Consider the following 20,143-nt stretch of genomic DNA (forward strand, 5'->3'; position numbering starts at 1 on the left):
CAGCCCAGCAGGATTTGTGCACACAAGCCCCAGCTCAACTGTATTTGTTAGATCATGAACTGCTTTCAGCTCAGGGATGGCTGGAGTTAGAATAAAATCATTGCCAAGAGCCAGTGAGGAGGTGTCTTCAGTGACCCCAAAAATGCAGAAGGCTTTATAAGAGAACCTGGATTCATGGAGGAAGAGAACAGAGCAATCTCCTGATAGTAATCAGAGAAACACCTAAAACAGGTAATTTCCCCACAAACAGCAATCAGATTTACAGACTCTGGGGAAGAAGGTACTCACAAAGCGGGAGGAGTTGTCGTTTTTCACTGTCTTTGCATTCCCAAAGGATTCCAGGATGGGGTTGGCCTGAAGAAGCTGCCGCTCCAGCTCCCCCTAAAAACCACACAGACAGAAAACCAAAGAGATTTATCACAGAGCACCTGTGCAGGGCTCAAGCATTCTGCCTCTCCTGACAGTCACTTCCCCTGGCTGTGGCAGTGCCACCACTCCTGAAGGGGATTCTCCTCCTTCCCCTCACTGCCAAACCTGCAGAGGCTCCTCCATCCAGGGGTGAACGTGGCTGGATTTTTGGTGGTGTTTTTCTGGGTGGCGTTTGTTTATTAAAACACACACAGAGACACACACAAACAGAGCAGGGACCAGATAGGACTTGATGGATGTTGAAAGTCACTGAAGATGGGAAAGAAAACTCACATTTAGGGCTAATGAAATCAGGCACAGACCTTGAGTGCTTAAGGGAAGAAACCAATTTAAGTGATTCAGGGTTTTAGATTTAAACTTGGTGCTGACAATGCAGCTACCTCAGAACACCTATTTTCAAGCTCAGAAATACCTACTTTCAAACTCACTTTCAGATGAGTGAAACTCCCCTCAGTCAGCCAGACTGAAACTCCTCTCATTGCATCACCTCTGACCTGCCCACACCTGTGAGGGCCAGAGCAGCACAGCAACACCAATTACAAACTCTGCTTTCAAATTGCTCAATCCAGCCAGCATTGCTCGGGATGTTTCATGCATTTGTTCAATGTTTCTGTAAGTTCTGGCCAATGAGTTTAGAATTTGAAGTTCTTATCTCGAGGAAATTGCACAACAGCTTTTACAAGTGCTGTCTGTGAGCGGGTCTGGTAACAAAAAAAGTCTGTGCTGCTTCCAAGAGCCCAGGAGGCACAAATGTACACAGGAAAATATATTGTCTTCTTGCTCTGAAGGATGGTTTGGGGGAAAAAAAATTAAGTGAAGCTGTCTGGAATGTAGTCTCCAAATCTGACATTTGTGTTCATGAACCTGCTTTTTCCAATTATTTATAGTCTTGATGAATAAAGGCCTCAGATCAAGCATCAAAGAACAGGAAGCACTGAGTCTCCTAAGACTTCCACATGGGGTCAATTCTTAGACAGGAATTTTAAAAACTCACTACTTAACACCTAAAAGAGTTTTATTTGTATATTGAAATATATTTCAAGCTCTCCTGGAAATAAATGGCTGCTCCTTCTTTTATGTGACCTCAAGTTATCTGCTCAGAAGTTCCTTACTTCCAAACACATTCCCTTTGGGACTCTGCATTCCCTGAATTCTGGGGTAAGTAAAGAAGGAATAAATGCAGAAGGAATAAATGTGAGTCTTAGAGCAGACTCAGCAGTGCCATGGCAGGGCTGCTGAGGTGACAGTTTAAAAGCACTTTGACAAAAACCCTGCAACTGGACAGAAACTGGGTGCCTGCTATACCCACTGTGTGCTGTCTGCAATTGATATTCCCCAAATTTCCTATCTCAGATCCTGGGAATGCTCCCACCTTCCCTCCCCTCTCCCTCCTGCGGCCACACCAGGATCCAAGGGAGCACTCATTCCCTCATCACTGATCTGGGATAAACCCCTGCATGTCCAGCAAAGGCAGGGAGTGTGGCACAGCTGGCATGTCCAACTCTGAAATATTTTGGAAAAGAAAACCCCTGCCTGCACAGTGACTGCTCCGTGGGCACGGCTGTGTCCCACCGGCACCGCCTGGGCTGGGGCTGTGAATAAACCTGGAATAAACCAGCAGACAATGTGGATACACACATTTATCCCAAGCCTCTGCTGGAGGCAGGAAGGGCTCAGCAGCTCGTTTTTCCACCATCTCTGAGGAGCTGAAGGAAGCAGTTGGATGCTGAGCTGTGGGTGAGAACCATGGGAACGAGCAGTGCTCGGTGCTGCACACACAGACTCGTCACAGCTGGCACCAAGGAAAGCACACCCCTCACTGTGGGAGCCTCCTGAGCTGGGAGTGTTCCTCTCTCCACAGACTGCTTTCAGCCAAAAGCTCCTTCAGAAGAGCTCGATGCTCTGCAAAGACACTGAGCTCCAGGGGCACGGCTCCTGCGTAGGCACCTCCCCAGCACTTGGAAAAAGCAGGATGGGAACTGTGGGAGAAGCGAGGTCATGCAAGAGCTCATGCAGGCACCACGAAGACAAGGCCAGGTTATTGTCTCAGTTTCAGCAAAACCAGCAGCCCAGTGAGTGTGTCTGGGGGAGGCCTGGGGCAGGCAGGGGAAGGAAGCTCCATGCTACTCACATACAACAGGGATCCACTCTGGAGTTCCAAATGACATTGAAACAGAGATGTTAATGATTCCATGCCTTATGCAGTATCAACAGCTCGGGATCAGCATTTTCCACACACACAGTTAAAATGTTCACCAACAAATGTTTTATGTCAACCCTGGCATGCCAGCTCTAAGCAAAAGGAGGGTTAAACCAAACACCACTCTGTCTGGTTTTGGACTTGACAAATATTTTAGTAAAAACCCTTCAAACTGCCTGATGTGTGCATGGAGGGAGGATTAAGTTAAACACTAGGAATGTCTGCAGCTTCCGAAAATGAGACCATGGGCTCAGACACACAGTTGGGTTGCAGAGGTTTATCGTGTACCACACACTCCCAGAGGCATCACAGCTGTCCAGGGATTGATTTTTTGCTTCCAATATATAACACCTGAAGGTTCCTTTCCTATTCCCCTTTGCACTGCAGTTACACTGCACTGATCAGCTTCAGAAAAATGCAAGGGGGGAATTCTCCCAGCTGAACTAACCCAGGGGAGCTGCCTCAGTTTCCCCGATTACCCCCTGAGGGGCTGGGGCAAAGCTTCTTTATTTAAAAGCTCATGCCCAGCACAAAGGTATCACCCACCAGCTCAGGTCAGAGTGGGGCATTTATCTCGGGGCAGCAATTGTTTATCTCCTTCCACAGTCCTGCCCTCAACTTCCACCTAAGCCTCCTCCAGGTGAGCTCTGGAGGTGGATCCTGGGGGGAGCACAGGATGGACAGCGTTATCTGCCCAGCTCCAGCCAACCTGAGCAGTGAGAGCTGCTGGAGCTCAAATGAGCAAACTTTCATTCAGGCAGCAGATCCCACTCTGCTCTCACCACTTGTCCTAGAAAGTCTGGGGAAACTCCTTATTTCAAAAGGCTTTTGGTTATGCCAAACCTTTTACACTTGAGATCAAAGTCTTCATTGGTGTTTTGCAAAGCTGTAAAAATATTCAGACAAAACACTTAATCCAAAGAGTTTGGTAGCTTCCATTAATCAAATCTTTTATTTAGTGCTTTGTTTAATAATTAAAGTGTTCTGCACTCTCTCAGCAGCACATTACCCAACATACACACGGTATTTGGAGGAGGGTGGCTGGAGAGAGGGCAAACCTTTCATTTCAGGGCTTAAAAGTGGTTAAAATCCTTTGCAATGCTGAGAAACTCATGAGCTGCTCACTCTTCCCTCTCTCACAGCCAGTTAAAAATATTTCCAAAATTCTCTATTAGCTGTGTGTTCCTTCAAAGTTTCCCACATTATCAGCACAAAGAGAAGAATATACATCAGTTCTCCTACATAACTTTAAAAGCATTAAAAAAAACCACTTGCCTGGTGTTTCACGGGTTTGGGTGATTCGGGCTGTTCATTGCAAACAAACAAATGATAAGTTAGCAAGCAGGCATTCCAGCTGCATGTCACATCCCAAATTAGCACTGTCAGCACGTTTAACCACACACTCACTTCACAGAAAGTTTCACAGAAACTGCCCAAATTCATTTTAGAACAGAAGTTATTGGCATGTGCAAAACACTGCACCCTGTGTTTATGCAAGGACTAATTAAAGCCAGGATGACAGAGGCCCTGAGCAGCGAGGGAAAGGGCAGGAATTGCGTTACTGGGGCACGGCTTTCAATCCCCACCAGCACGGCCCTTCCCGGCCAGCCCTGGGCACTGCGGCTGCTGGGGATGGAGGAGATCATCACTGTCCTTCAGCACCCACACAGGGGATGGAACAACACCAGGGAGGCGACACCAAGTAGTCAGGGGTGTTGGTTTTGCACTGTGCTACAAATATTTAAGAAATGCAAACCCACATTCAAGACAAGACCTTTGCTTCTTTCTTTCAAGCACCACCACGAGCAGCAGGACAACCTTACACTGGAAATTTTGCCAGCAAGAAGGGAAAGGGAACATGAAGGTAATAAAGTAAAATAAAAACCCTTCAAAGTTTAAATCTGCACAGCTTCAGCAGAAATTTTCAATTCCATTCTTTCCTCCTTGGCTCAGCCTGTGAGTTTAATAATCTTAAACTTCATATCTGAGAGCCTGAGGCAAAATATTGTGGAGAAACACACACAACAAGAGATTTTTATGCCAAGCCAAATGTACTCCCTCTTTCTGTGACTCTCATTTTATTAGTGCAGAATGGCAGATTTTGACAGAGGTCTGCAGAGCAGCCAGCAGAGGTTTGGCTTGGTCAGGTAAGCAATGTGAATTTTCAAAGGTGCACTCTACCTGCCAAGAAAAGAACTGCCCCTCCTGGAATCATGGGGAAGGACAGGAACACCTCAGAATTCAGAGGAGTTCCATTTGTTTCTATTTAGAAAAGATGAATTGCACTCTTGGGTGTCCGTTCTTGTCCTACTAGAACCAGAACTGAGCACAATCAGGCACAGATTTAACTTCTCTGTGTTTCAATTACGGCAGTTAAAGCCCATTTGGGAAACCCAGGGAAGCTTTAGCCTGAGTGATCCTGTCTCAGGTCCTGTCCTTCAAAAACTGATTCTGTTTCTTTAGAAATTAACAAAACAACTTAAGCAATTTAGCAATTCAGCTACCAAGGCAAACACAGCCACTGAAAGCAATCATTAACCTGAAAGTACCAGTAATGAGTTCTAAAGTCTAAAATAGCACCAACATGAAAGCTGGGTTTAGTGAAAATAGAGGCAGTTTGGGGTGAGAACACTTTGGGTAAATCCTAAAGCCTCTTCCAGGGCCTAAAGAGGCTCCAGGAGAGCTGGAGAGGGACTGGGGACAAGGGATGGAGGGACAGGACACAGGGAATGGTCTGAAGCTGAAGAAGGGCAGGGCTGGATGGGATATTGGGCAGGAATTTCTTCCCTGGGAGGGTGGGGAGGGCTGGCAGAGGGTGCCCAGAGCAGCTGGGGCTGCCCCTGGATCCCTGGCAGTGCCCAAGGCCAGGCTGAACATTGGGGCTGGAGCAGCCTGGGACAGGGGAAGGTGTCCCTGCCATGGCAGGAGAGCTGGAACTGCATCATCTTTAGCATCCCTTCCAAGCCATCCTGGGATTCTGTGATCTGACTTGATTTAAAGGTTTCACCATGCAAGGCTCACTTTCACCCCACCTTCAGGCCCTAGAGGGGCTCGTTTATAACCCACTGCAGGCACCTCTGCCTCCCCTCTGCTGCTCAGCACAGCCCAGCCTCTATTCCCAGTTTTAGGGACTGCTGCAGTCCCACCTGGCTCTGCCAAATCCCACCTTTACTGAAGTTTCTCATGTACATTTCTATCAGCATCACCTCCTGCCCACACTTCCAAGACAACATCTTGGGATTACTCAGGAATGAGCCACTGGGGCCACAGATTCCAACACTCAAAAACCAGGAATTGTTGCTATTCAGGCTGAAATTCCAGACCCTGTCTTAGTGACACCATTTCCAAGGATGATGTGCTAAGGGCTGTGCAGGACTTTGTCAGCTCTAAGGAAAGAGATTTCAGAATAGAAAAGCCTCATGGGCAGGCAGCTGGATGCCAACCATGCCAGGCTGTGTAGAGGCAGAACATTTCCCAGTTCACAGAGGCTGAACACTTCCCATCCCAGCTGGAGAAGGTACCTGGTGAGCCCCATCAGTGCTGCTCTGAGGTGGCAGACTGGGCTCCTTTGGTTTGTTCTATTTTTACAGCACTCCATCAGGCAAATCAAAGTTAACCCCAGGCTTAGCATACAAATTGCTTCATTTAAAAAAATAATCAATGAGACATTCAAACAGGCTCAGAAACATACATGTCACTGATAATTATCTGTAACAGGATGGGTACAGACAGACTGCAAGTCATGGATTAATTTAACAAGCCAATTTAGCATCTCCTTGTGCACAGGGTAATGCACACACTGTGGATCACCATCAGCCCTCTAAAGCTTTCTAATGAATATGCAAACAGGACCAAATTAGGGCTGCTTCTATAACCCCCATTCTGACACTTCCCACCTTTCCAGTGGCACCTGTGAGGGTTGGACATTCTTTGTTTCCAATACATAAACAAAAACTAATTGCTGCAGAACAAGGAAGACTCATTTATATTTTCAAAATTAGTTTGGTGACAAACATTCTGCATTTTTCATGGATATATGGCAAATCCAGTGCCCACTGTGGCATTACACTGAATGAAGGGTAGGATCCAAGACTTTTATTCAGGACGCTCACTGTTCTTTTTGCTCACATCCCAGCTTTCCCCTTTCTTTCCTGGGAAATTGCATCATCTCCATCCCTTCAAGATTTTCAAAGCTCAGCTTTTGTGGGGCTTGGGCAATGCAATCTCACTTTGAAGGAAGGCACATTTTGAAAGAAGCCTGGACAAGAGGCTTCCAGAAGTGTCTTTCAGCCTGAGGCATTCCACATTGTCAGCAGTGTATTTAGAAATACTTGGTGCAAACCCTGCACAATTCCCTTCCCTCCAAAAACCTGTTGGCAATTTTGCTTCTGTAGAAATTGAGAAAACACTGGATTGTTCAAGGCTGCACAGTGGTAAAGCCAAGAATACGCATAACCCAAAGGCTCCCCAGAAAATCACTCCTGGTGATGTCCAGTGTCACCAGCACAACCTCCCAGCACAGCCCTGACCCTGCTGACACCTCCTCCTGAGGCCTGCAGCTCTCAGGCTGCTCAGGAAACACTTGCAAAGACTGATTTTCATCTTTTCTCTGTGACAAACCAGCACCAGTCTGAACCAGTTCCAGTGTACAGGCTCACATTATTTGCTCTTGATTAAAGCAAAAAGTTTTCCCATACACTTCAGGAGATTTCTCCTGAATCCACCTGCAACCTTTCCTTCTCTCCCACTCCAAATCCTCACCTTTTTCCCCTTCACAGACTGGTCAAGCATCGCCTCATGTTCCTACACGACTTTGAGCCTTGGAACACTCAGCAATGTCAAAATGTGAAGTGCCCTGCACTCATTGCCAGAACAGGGGGAAATGGCCTCGAGTCGTGCCCCAGGAGGGTCAGGCTGGATATCAGGGGAGATTTCTGATGAAATTTGGGTTGAACACTGGACCAGGCTGCCCAGGGAGGTGGAACCAGCACCCCTGGGGGGGCTCAAAGTGACACTTCATGGGATGGCTTAGTGGGAATGGGGCATTGGTCAAAGGCTGCACTTAATCTTAGAGGTTTTTGCTATGATTTTGTAAGTCTCTAATTCTATTCTTAATATATTTAATTCTATTCTAAGATATTTAATTCTAAATTCTATTCTAATATAATCTATGTTATATATTATATATTATTCTAATATAATATATAGAATTATTATAGAATATATCATAGAATTCGGATATTATATTATTCTAATATAATCTAATATTAAATTGTTTTAATATATTCTAGTATGTATTTATATATATAATCTAATATATTTAAATCTAAATATCTCTAATTCTAACTATAATTAATTAAATATAATTAATAAAATATAATAAGATAATATAGTTTGAAGGTTCCAGCCACCACAGACACCAGGATTACCACTGGAAAACCAGGCACGTGCCATTTGTAATTACAGCAAGAGACTGTAGAAAAGCTGAATTAAAACCTCACTGGAAAGAGATCCAAGTGCTCATAACAAATATTCAAACCCATTCCTGTTTTTTTAAAAGCAAAGAATCACTAAAAATTCAGTGCAAATGTTGAAGCCTGGCAGGAAATCTGAAGAAAGTTCTATATAAATCAGAGTTGGTTCCAAGCTACCAAAAAGCCCATTATTCTCTGATATAGAAGTATATACTCACTTGTTTATAGTGTAACAAAATCTGAGCCTTTAATGAGATGCTGGCTGCTAGATATAGCAAGTCTACAGCAGTTTTTAAGCTGGATGGTTTTTCCCATCTACAAGTTAATTTTTGAAAGCCCAGAAAGCTTGTTCACAAACAAAACTGCAGCCAGTGGGAACTAAATTCAGTTAGAATTGCCTGCGTTTATTGAATCTTTTGGAAAAATGGGGTTTATTGCATCAGAAAGCTTTGCTTTTATTTGTATAAAGCCTTTAATTTCACAACAGAAATTAGGCAGCTGACACAGACTAGAAATTTTGATGTAACTGCTCTTTTCAGCCACTGCTAAAGAGAAAATAATGGTTGAGACGAAATTACACAGATTATATTACAGTTAAATAAAAAAAAGTCACTTTTTTAAATGCAAAGATGGTAATTTGCAAAAAGAACAATAAACAAATGAGAAAATACCCCAACTTACAGGAATATTATGGTCCTTTCTTCCTTTATGGGAGGAAGCAACATGAGCAAGGTATTGAATAACTTTCTTGGTGTTCTCAGTCTTCCCAGCACCAGATTCACCTCTGCAAAAGAGGAGAGAAATTCCATCAAAATTCATCTTCACTAACTCAGCAATCCTTTGTTTACAGCACCTCACTTCATCCCATTTACGGCTCTGACTATGCAGCAGACCAAAAAGCCAAAAGCAGGGATGCTGCAGGGAACTAAAGGTATTTGTTTAAAATCCTTCCTTCATCCTGAAGATCTCCTGAGCTTTAAGATGCTGATACAAGGTGTGAGAGCAGTTTGATTAAGAGCTTTTGGCTTCATGCCTGTCCTTTGCTACCCAAGGTGACATGAAACACTTGTCCCCTGCCAGGATTGCTGCAGACAGAATTTTTCAGGGTGCAGATACATTTTTATTTTTAAATCATGAGATATACACACACACACACACTTTCATGCTTAGCATGATTTTAATATACCAGGACTTGGTTATGGGGGTTACCAAGTTAAGGGAAACACTCGGTACCTTTAGGAGCCAGAAGCACAGGGCAGGAAAACCCACTTTAAACAAGAGATTCTATCCACTCACCTCAGAATCTTTGCTAGGTTAAAAATAGGGCTACATGAAGCCATGAAGAAATGAATTTATCAGTGCAGAGTGGCAGAGTTCACAGATCAATAAAGACAGCAAATGCACATCTCATTTTTAAGTGGATTTAAAGCAGACCATGTTTAGACAGAATTTATGGGGAGATTTACAGGAGATATTTAAGGCAGGAAATGTGACCCAGTTCATGTCCCTGCAATCACAAACGATGTTACTACAGCTCTAAAAATGCCAGTTTGGGGTTTTTTTCTAACCTAGGTCTGAGCTTTGGACAAATCCACCCCCAGAAGGATTCAGGGGTGCCTTAGGCAGGACTCAAACAGTGCAAGCCACTGGAGGGAGATTTCCAGGGAGACAGCGACTGCCGTGAGCAGCTCTGAAGTGTGGGAAGCTAAAAAGGATTTTATTATGAGGATTTGCATGGAAAGAGTGGAAGCACTCCTGTCATTCAACAGTTGTTCAAAAATTAACAGTTTGGAAGCCAGCTCCTTTGTAAGAATGACAAGCACACATTTTCCCTGCCCGCTTATTTCTGCTCTAAGCTACTTATAATGGAAATGTTCATTTACCAGGGGAATTTAAGCACATTCTTGTGCAGCCTTTTTCATCATACACCCCGGTTTTGTAGCTAATCTGCATTTGCTCAGGGATTCAGCACCTCCAGACCTGCACTTCTTGATCAGATAAGAGCTGAGGAGCATCCCTATCCTCACTGCACTCAGCAGCTGCAGAGAGGAGACAAGAGAGCACTTGGAATTTCAATTCTGCATATACAGGAAGGATATGGATACTCCCCCAGATTTTTAAGACTCAAAAACTCTCATTACTGCTTATCTTCCAATACCCTAAAATCACAGAAACCCCACGGAGAATGGCCCTGAGAGAGGAGAACCTCTGCTAAGGGATGGCGAGATGGGCATTTCTGCGCCCAGGAGCAAGAACTCATTTATTCACTGCAGCTCGTGGGACTTCTCACAAGAGCTTCAGGTGAAACAGCTTCTGTTTGACCTGAGAGAACAGCACCAACCCCAGGTTTGGCCAGGGAAAATAGTCCTGCAGATGAGCTGGGGGGTATTGCACAGCCTCAGTGCCCAGCTGTGGCTGCAGCTCCAGAGGGCCAACCAAGGGCCCCTGTGCTATTGATGGCATCTGCTCCTGGGAAACAGCTCCATCAGTCTGTCTGAAACCACTCTGGTTCCATTCCTCCTCACAATCACTGGAAAATAACACAGAATATGAAAGATTAGAAAGCACTGCACTCCATGACTCAAAGCTTTCCAGGGAGAGGGAGGGGAGTTCCCTGCAGAGTTCTTGACTGGGCTGGCTTTGCTCAGTGCATGGAAAAACCTGGAAGGTGCTACCTGAAAAGCTGGTTGTAAAGGAGATTACTCTGAGAATTGGCTAATGGATAACTGGGTTTCCTTTTTGCCAAGATACCATCACTATGAAACCCAGAAACTGGGTGTACTTTGGGACTGCTACAAGTGGAAAAACACCCTCTGACTTAATGAAAAATCCCATTTCCACCCAGCCCAGAGTCCCCACAAACAAGAGAAATGAGAATGCGGATAAGCAGAAAAAAAGCCCCTAAACCATCAGGTGCCAATTCTTGCTTCTCAAGTCTTTATTTCTCATTTCCCTTTCACTGCAGTGTTTACATTAACATAATTCATGACCATGAGCAATAATAAAAGCAGCTTTGCCTGTTTCTAGATGTGTATTAAAATATGCTAATGCTAAAACTATTCCAGCAGGTAAGAGAAGTAAGAAGCACAGCAAAATATACATTTACATTTTAAAACAATACAATTTGTTCTTATTGTCAGCAGAGCTTGGGAATGCACTATTAGCTGTGCCTGTAAAGCTAGAGAAATAATCTTTTCTGTCACATTTATTTTTTAAAGTTTATTACATTTTAAAGGAGGAAAATCTCCTGTAACACATGCAGTGCAGAGAAGCTGTACAATAAACACAGCTCAGATGTCAGCTCTGGAAAAGGGCAGCACAGGGCTGGAAGAGTCAGCTGCAGACACACCAGCAAAGCTGCACAAGCACAGGAAAAGCAGCAGCTTGAAACACATTCCTTGTGTTAAAGACCCTCTAAATCTAACAGAGGGGTATTTTAGAGAGAGGCTTTATGCAAGACCTCATTCAAAAGCAGCACTAGCGGATGTTATCATCCCAGTCCTGCTCTCCCTGGAGCTTACAAGAATGCCAAATATTTCCTGCAGCATCGTGGCAAATAGCTCTGCTGCCATTTACTATGAAAGAATTAGAAGATTTAGGATAAAGTCCTTTGCATTTATAAGAATAATGACATCTGCATACTTTGGTTCTTTCCCAGGAATGCAAACACATGGATTATAAAAATAAATTAAAATCTTCTACCTCTATCAACCTGCCCAAAAAAGGTAAACTCTGAGTAACACCACATACAGTACATATGAAATGGGGATGGAATCACAAAGCTAAAGCTTAACTTTTTCAAAACCTTGGTTTAATACAACTCAATCTGTTACCATAAATTAAACAACTAAAGCCCTGGGCTGAGAACCAGCCCCACCTCAGTCGGTGGCAGCTCCGCTAAATGACTTCACCTCCCTCATTTCAGGCTCAGCTCCACTGGTAGAACCAAAACCTTCTGGGACTGACTGGGAACGCTCAGCTCCAGCCATGTTTGCTTCCATGGAGCAAACCCTTCCTAGCTACAGCCTCCAGTTGGAAGTACGAGGTTATTCCATCAATTAACTGAGGGACCTCTCCCTTGGAAGCCACCTTCCAGGGACAGGTCAAACAAAGCCTGACTGCTGAATTCATGTAGGATCCCGTGTCCAAGTGCTCTTCCCCGGAGCAGCAAAGCTGCTGCTTTGAAGCAGCTTCATGTACATTTAAAATAGGAAAAGTTTAGCCAGCATGAGTACTTTAAAGTTTAACATTTTGAATTCATTGCATGTAAAGCTGGAGTGTCATTTTCAGCAAAGCCTCTGGAGAACTCTCCAGGCAAATTCATCCCAGCTCCAATTTGGTTAGGAAAATCCAGGCACTGACTCAACCAGCTGCAGCTCTTTCCCTGAGCAGCTCGAGCCCAAATCTTGCACTAGAAGCACTTCCAGCACTGAATGGATTCTCATCTGGAGAACAGGCAGCTCAGGGAGGGAGAGCACTCGCAGGTGATAAAGGAAAGAGGCAGCAAGCAGGGATGGGAGCTGCTCTTCCCAGGGAACGACTCCTCTCCCCACAGCACGGCCTCCAGTGGCAGGTGTTATCCCAGAAACAGGGCAAGAGCCCTTTCCAAGGGATCTATTCCAGGAGGAAACACCATTTCTGAGGGAACAGTGGAACAGTTGCTTTCCTTACTGTCAGGCAGGTCTGAAGCATTCACACATCTTGTGACAGCAGCCGGCACGGCAGGGCCAGCCCCTCTCCCTGACTGGGAAATGCCTCATGGACTTCAGGGAAATCAGATGAGGGTAAAGTTGTTTACTGAAGGCCCACTGCACAGACTGGCCCCTTTCCAGCTCCCTTCCCCAGAGAGCCATTCATTCCACCAGCAGAGGCTCCCAGAAGGTGCGAAGTGCCACGAGCAGCACAGGACACAGGGACACAAAGCCACACGTCCAAAGAAAGCTTTGCAATCCCAGGACAGGCTTTTCTTTATCTTGCTGCCTGGGCACAGTCTGCAGACTACCAATATCCCTGAAGACTGGAATGGCTTAGGATGGTCAGATGCAGTTGGAGACCATCTCTGTGATTTAAATTCCTGAAAAACTAACCCAAACAAAGTCTGGGTTTTATATTTTGGGTGGCTGAGTCACTCAAACCCTTCTTCTGCCCCAGGAATTTCAGTCATGAAATGATCAAGGATGAGAAGTTCATGTGGCAGCAGAGGGTCCTCCTGTGAAGAAGTGACACCTGGGCAAGTTCCCAGCACACAGAACCCAGCTCCCCTGGCCAGCTACACCTCCTTCCATGGGAGCAGCCACTTACAGAAGGCCCCAAACCATGGAAATATGGAAATATGCACTTAAATTGTTTGGAGGAGAAAGTAACTGCCTATGTAAGAGCCCCAACAATGGCCTTTTGTGCTTGTCACAACAGCAGTTGCAAAGAACAGAGGAGACACTTATTCTCAGGCACAACTGAGCAGATCATCTGCCAGTTACAAATTAACAGATATTTACAGACAAGACCTGTAATTAAAGGGTGTCTTAATCACCTGGCTTATTTTCTGCAAGAGGTATAACTGATAGTTTGGAGTCATTAATTGGCTTTACTATTTACGTGGCCGCTTCCTTTCCCTCCTGATGCTTCCCATCATCTCCACAGCACTTGCCATGGGAATGTTACCAGCTGGACTCCAGCCAGGGGTTGTAGACAAAAATGTTTGGTATTTGCTGCTGTTGGCCTTTAATAAGCAGCCTCTATTCCCTCCACACCCCATCACTCCTACGGAAGCCAGTTCAGATTAGATATCCTTGTAGGGCTGCAAGCATCTGCTGAACACCTTTTTATCAGGCCAGGCCCAGTTTTGGGAATACCAGAACTCTGTGGTAAGAGTCTCCACTTCAGAACAGGCTGGCTTTAAAAGTGCACTGCAGCACATTCCCAGAGTTGACTTTCTTCAGTATTTCCCAAATTCCTAATTACCACAACACAAATTTCTTCATCTTGGTCATCAGCCTGGCATGCTCAGTGAGCAGAGAAACACCAAAACTTAACAAAATAGCAGCTGCAGCTTCTCCAAGGGAAAAAAAGAAAAAACAACACCTTGAAAAGCTCCCCAGCACAGCTTCACATCCCACAGAAACAGGAAGATGTGCAGGAAGGTCTGGGAATGCTGCAGTGTTGGCATCATATCTATGTACAAATCACTGAGGATGCTGAGTCAACACAGGCTGAAAGCCACTGCTTTTAGATATTTATATATTTATTACATATATATATATGCATCTATATATATATTACTTATAAGCTAGAAGGAACATGAAGTTTCTGGAACTACACATATTTTCCTTTCTTTTCAGCAAACCAAGAATTTACAGAGAGAAGGTCCAAAATAAACTCTCATATGCAGTCCAGTCAAGGGGGAATGATGAGATGGAAGTTGGTTAAGTCCAGCTTCCCAGAAAAGTGCTGGTTTGGAGGGCTGCTCATTTGCTTTTTGTTAAAAAGCTGGATGAACTAAACTCCAAAGCAGAGGAGAGCTCCAGCAGCCTTTCTCTCACCATCTGTTAGTGGTTAGCAGCCCAAGATTAAACCATCCAGCTTCAAAGCTAAAAAGAAATTCTCACTATTACTGTTTATTCAGCTCCTCCCATCTCATCTTCAGCCAGGCAACAATCTGCCTTTCACCCATGGATTGTCCAATGGATTTGGGAGCTGTAGATGTTCCAGTCTCTGGACATATTTGGGTTTTTCAGTTGGTGAAAGGCCAAAGGGCATGGAAGAAATCCCATCACTGCTCCTGAGGAAATCAGGGTGATGCCATGGAGCAGCAGAGGCTACTGGATATGGGAAAGGGACTTTGGGTTCACTCTGGGAAAAGCCCATCCATAACAAGTAACTTCATCAAGAAGTTTCTTCTACAAATCTTGTTCCTGGGCTCAATACTCCCCAACTCACACAAACAGATGAGGAAGGGGAGGTAGCACTGTGAACCAACCTAAAAATCAGGAACAAGGGAAACAGTGCATGTGACACACCACTAACTCCCAGTCAAGGCCTGGAGACCTGCCCTGCAACAACACAATCATCTAAATTTGGTGTCTAAAGTGGGGAGTGGAAAGGGAAGAGAGAAGGTAACAAAAGAGCAGGACAGCACAACACTGCATGCTCAGGGACACCTCCTGTCTACAGCAGGAGCAGGAGGGCATCTGCCATTCAGTCTGGGCTGGAGAAGGGCAGGACAGGCACAGCAGCTGCCAGTCCCAGCATTCCCCTCCTCAGAACCAAATTCCATGGCAGGACAAGGTGTTCTGCAGCCAGACAATGCAGCAGCATCATTTGCTGGAGTTTTTTTACCTCCTTTGGGAAAATATCACTGACTCTAGAAACACCAGTTTATGCTGGAGTCCTGATGGAACATTAATTAGCAGGTGGTGAAGCTGAGACAGAAAACCTCCAGGTAATCCCCCTGCCTTGAAAACAATGAGATGTTATGAGAGATATGTGTGGAGAACCATCCATGCAGGCTATCCCACTCCAAGCATGCACTGAGATCAATGCCTGTTCCTGCAGCAGCTCAGTGAAATTAAAAGGTTTTTCTTCAGCACAGCTCTTAAAAAAATTAGAGAACTTTCAGCAAAATTATTTCCTAAAAAAGATCCATCTGCACTCACTTTCTTCACAGAGCTTGTTATTTACTGGAATAGTGACTGCAGGCTTTTTTGGGGAAAGAGGCTGGTGTTTCCTAAAGATCTGCACAGGGGAAGACAATTAGACTGCCTCAACCCCAGATTTAATTAGACACTCTCATGCCAAAGATAAAAATGCCATGTGTGCCACATTCAAATCAGCATTCAGTTGTGTGTTGAGCTCAGAAGATCAAAGGTTTATGGTCACTTTGCAGGTGAGGTGTCAACAAAATTGAAGACCAGAGTGTTAAAATTTTTCCAAGGTAAGTACAACCAGATCAGACATTTGCCAAGTCAGAACCAAAAGAAGACATCTGGAAAACTGCAGAGACAAAGGCTTGTCACAGCACCAATCCCAAACCTGGGAATTCCCCCAACAGCAGCACTTCTGGCTGTCAAGAAGAAAAGGGGGCTGGATCCAGAGACCTGGTCCAGGTCCTTCAAATAATGTTACTGGAGAAGTGACTGCCCCTCCTCTAAAGGCCATGGAAGGTAAAAAACCAGGAAACTTCATCAACAGGGGCAGAGAGGTGAAGATACAAAGCAGGCAGACCTTGAGCAGGCAGTGGGAGAGCTTTGCCTCCAGACAATTCCTGTCCAGGCAGCCGGAGACAGGGAAATGAAGGCACACCACAACTGCCCGCTCAGCTGAGGGCACCACTCAGGAGGTGCCTTTTTCTCCATCAGCTACCCTGAACCACTCCTACTGCAGAAATGAGAAAGTATTCTGAGGGATTCCAGCTTTAGTAAACATCAGGGTCAATCAGGCGATCCAGGTCCTGAGACAGCAAGCTTGGGATGAGAAGATGAGTCTTATGAGCTGCCACAGGAGTTTCTGAAACCACCTCTGGTGTGCCTAACACTCTCCTGGCACTTTATTTATTCCTGCCTGAGTCTAGGACCTGCAAAACCCGTGGCATGAAGGAGAACACACAATTTACTTCATCACCAGACGCAGCAATGCAAGGGGAGTCCCGGACACTTTCCTGCTCCTGATCAAAACATGGGATCTCTTTCCAGGCTGCGAGTTCCCCCGGCCTTGTCCCACTCATGAAGAGGACTTAATACCCCAAAATCCCAGTTTATAATGCAGACCTGCAAAAGAATAAAGCTCTCCCGAGAAGGATGGTGGTGCTCTCCCAAGTTCTGGCTGCAAGGACGTGGGTCCCTTCCCAGCTCTCACCACCTGAGCCCCAGCTCCTCTGCAAGGCAGAGCTCAGGCCAGCCAAGGTGGAACCCAGCACAAGATGCCAAATTCCATGCTCTGTACCAGATACAAACAGGGATCAACTGTCCACTCAGTACAGGTGGGTCAAAAGCCCATGGGAACTTTAGAGGTAATGACAGAAAGCTGAAGGCAGGAATGCTTAGAGGCTTTCCAATTTGTAAATGATCAGATTGGACACCCACCAAATCCTGCAGCACTGCCATTCCAACCCTGTGGGCTCAGCTGACCATGCAAAGGAGAATAAAGTTCATGCACAGACACAAAACATGAAGCTACTTCAAAACATTCACCTGGGGCAAGCACACACTGCCAAAGCATCCACAAACACACGAGAACAAAGCATTTCTTCTCACTCTGGGATCCCATCCCTGCTTTAAGGGCTGCTTTGTGCATTGCACATGAAATAGTCATCACACAAAAACAGAAGTCCTGCTAGGAGCAGGAACCACAGACCTAGACAAGCCTGAGTTAAATGGAACAACTTTTATCTTAAGTACAGAACTCTTTTTGCTTTTGCACCCTTAGGCCCTGAGAATCTTCATGGTATTCATGGTATCCCTAGCTGGAAAAAGCATGGCTTGAAAGGGTCCACCCTCAGTCCTGTCCAGACTCTGAGAGTCAAGGCACTTCTGTAGGAAGCAGAAGATGGAGAATTGAACCCAGGCCTCCTTCCAGCAGTCGCTATTCCAGGCTCCTCCCAAACCACATCCCCAGCACACTGGCACCCAGGATGGGGCAGCCAAGCACTGTCCCTCTCCCTGCAGCACCTGAGCTTGCTGTGTTCTAGCCAGGCCTGCTCACTGCAGGCAGCTTCAGCACAGAGCCAAGGTGTGCTTTCCAACACAGGTGATCCTGACCCCCAGGCTGTTCCCAGCAGGGACAATTTCCCTCCTGTACCTCCGGGCTGGCACGCGGAGTGCTGGCCCAGGGAACTGAACATGACCGGCAGCGCTCTGTGCAGGGCTGGGGTTGGGCCAGCCTGGCTCCCTGAGCACACAGGGAATCCTTATCACCCTCCTGACACTCCCAGCAGCAGCACAGGAAGCTGCAGGAACACACAGTCCATGGGGGAGAGGGAAGGAAGCTGGAGAGCCCCTTCCAGCTGCACTCCAAGCACACAACAGCTCAGGAGGGTCACCAGCCTGAAATCCCACTCATGTTCTGACTTCCCAAGCACTGCAGTTCCCAGGAAAACCTCAGCTACAGCAAGAAGCTTGCTCTTTGCAGGGGGGTGAGTTCAGGTAAAAGGGAACCTTCATGTCACCTTCCTCAGAGATCCCCTTTGAGGCAAAGCTGAGCTGCTGCTCAGGTCTCCAGACCCACTTTTGGATCTTGTCTTCCCCAGGCATTTCCCACTGAGCAGTTTCAGCACAGCATTGCAGAGATGGTTAAAGCTTTTAGAGCTGGATGCAGAGATCTTCACTGACATTTAAAAATTACATTTCTTAAGTAGAACATGCCTGGAAAACTCAATAATGTGAATTACAGTATTAAAAGACTATATCCCCATATTAAATATCACTTCATGCTACAGCTTTTCCCATTGCCTGTCAAGATTGAAGACCAAGGTTTGACTCCCACAGCTGTATCAAAGCCCCCTCTCACAATACAGATCCCCAAAAGTGCCCAAATGAAAAATGGTCACTCACGTGCAGAGAATTGATTGGTCCTCACGGTCTGCAAAACAAGAACAAACACTGTTATAAGGGTTTGTTTCCACTGTTCTGTAATCTGCAAAACAGCTTCTTTTAACTGAGTATTTTTAACAGTCGTCTCCAGTTTAACAATCCTAAGGACACTCTGAAGCAATTTTAATAATATCCCTTTAATAATATCCCCATTTCACATGCACACACCCCTCAAACAACTCTTAGAAGTTCCTAAAAGTCCTGACATTTCAGATAATGAAGTCAAAATTCTGGTTAAATTTAATAAGCATCCACAGTAAGGTTTTTAACCATGTTTTCAGATAGAGTGGACCTAGCACTTCATATTCTGAATGCATGAAGAATATACAACCTTACAGGAGGAGAAAAACAGTTTTAAGCACATAATACTGACAACTACACTTGGAAAGAGCATTGCCATCTCTAGCAAACAACTGATTTCCTCCCCAGCTTTTTGTTTTCTTTTTTAAATGAACACACAGGCCTGAAGAGCTCCCACAATTCAGCTTATTCATGAAAGTCGTGTCTAAAGGACACCCAGGGAAAGCAAAATGCTGCAGCGCTGTGGCTCAGCACTTCTGTGCCACAGAGACCTCCTGAAGGTCAGGGACAGCCTGCAAGGGCTATTTCATCATGACAAGAGCTTCACAGAATATATTTCAGCACCATATTAAAAATTACATAATCAAAACATTCAAATGGACCTGCAGCAAGTTCAACATTTCAGTTAAAGTCTTTCACAGCAGGTAGATGCCACCCCTGGCAAGTTTTAGACTGCATTAACAGCAAGGATAACAAAAAATGGAGGTGCTTTCTGACTGAAAAATGTCAAAAACATGCAGTCAGTTGTATTTGGAACCCATATCAAAAATACAAAGAATACATCTAGGAGGGGTCCCCTGGCACTGTGCTTCACCAGGGCCACCAGGTGAATCCTGCAGCCCGTGCCTGAGTCTTGCAAGTAGATGTGAGCTCCAAAAATCCCTCCTAAGGGTAACAAACAGCAGAATGAGTGCAGGAGAACTGAAGAATATTAGTTTCATTTACTAAAAGTGGGAAAGAAAAATTCCCAGAGTTGGTGACAAGGCTACAGGGATACTCCTGGATCATTCCCTACAGCTGCATGAGGTGCAGCAACTCCTGTGCACCAAAAAAAGGAATGGGAAGCCTGGGACTGCAAGAGATGAAAGGTGAAAAGGGGCAAAAGCAGTGGGAGTAGGACAAGAGAAGCATTAAGGAAACACATTTCTGTTCTTCTGGGTTTGGTACGGAGCAGCAGGTGATGGTAGAGCCATGACAAGTAAGTTTTTGGTGGCAGGGCAGGGCTCAGGCACAGCTGGGTGTCCTGCACAGCAGAGCAGCACAGCTCTGTGCCCCTGAGCCCTTTGCAGGGCAGCCAGCAGTGACCCAAGCACTGAAACTGCTCCAGCACCGGCACAAGGTGACGCAGGACAGCACAGATCATTTGTTCTTTCAGA

General features: G+C 45.4%; 1 protein-coding gene across 2 annotated transcripts in view; it reads right to left on the minus strand.

The window, feature by feature from the left end:
- MYH10 (myosin heavy chain 10) overlaps positions 1 to 20,143 on the minus strand; it is an 87,229-nt gene that overhangs the window by 37,457 nt on the left and 29,629 nt on the right. For both annotated transcript variants that reach the window (XM_014259684.2, XM_014259683.2), the window contains exons 4-6: positions 18,648 to 18,675; positions 8,785 to 8,887; positions 289 to 381 (exon numbers count right to left, since the gene is read on the minus strand). In XM_014259684.2, the coding sequence (XP_014115159.1) occupies positions 289 to 381; positions 8,785 to 8,887; positions 18,648 to 18,675 (224 nt within the window). The remainder of the gene's footprint in view (positions 1 to 288; positions 382 to 8,784; positions 8,888 to 18,647; positions 18,676 to 20,143) is intronic.

Source organism: Pseudopodoces humilis, chromosome 21 (assembly GCF_049639895.1).
Source record: "Pseudopodoces humilis isolate 2021_Gansu_Grassland_sample_001 chromosome 21, ASM4963989v1, whole genome shotgun sequence".
In the NCBI taxonomy this organism is placed as follows: domain Eukaryota; kingdom Metazoa; phylum Chordata; class Aves; order Passeriformes; family Paridae; genus Pseudopodoces; species Pseudopodoces humilis.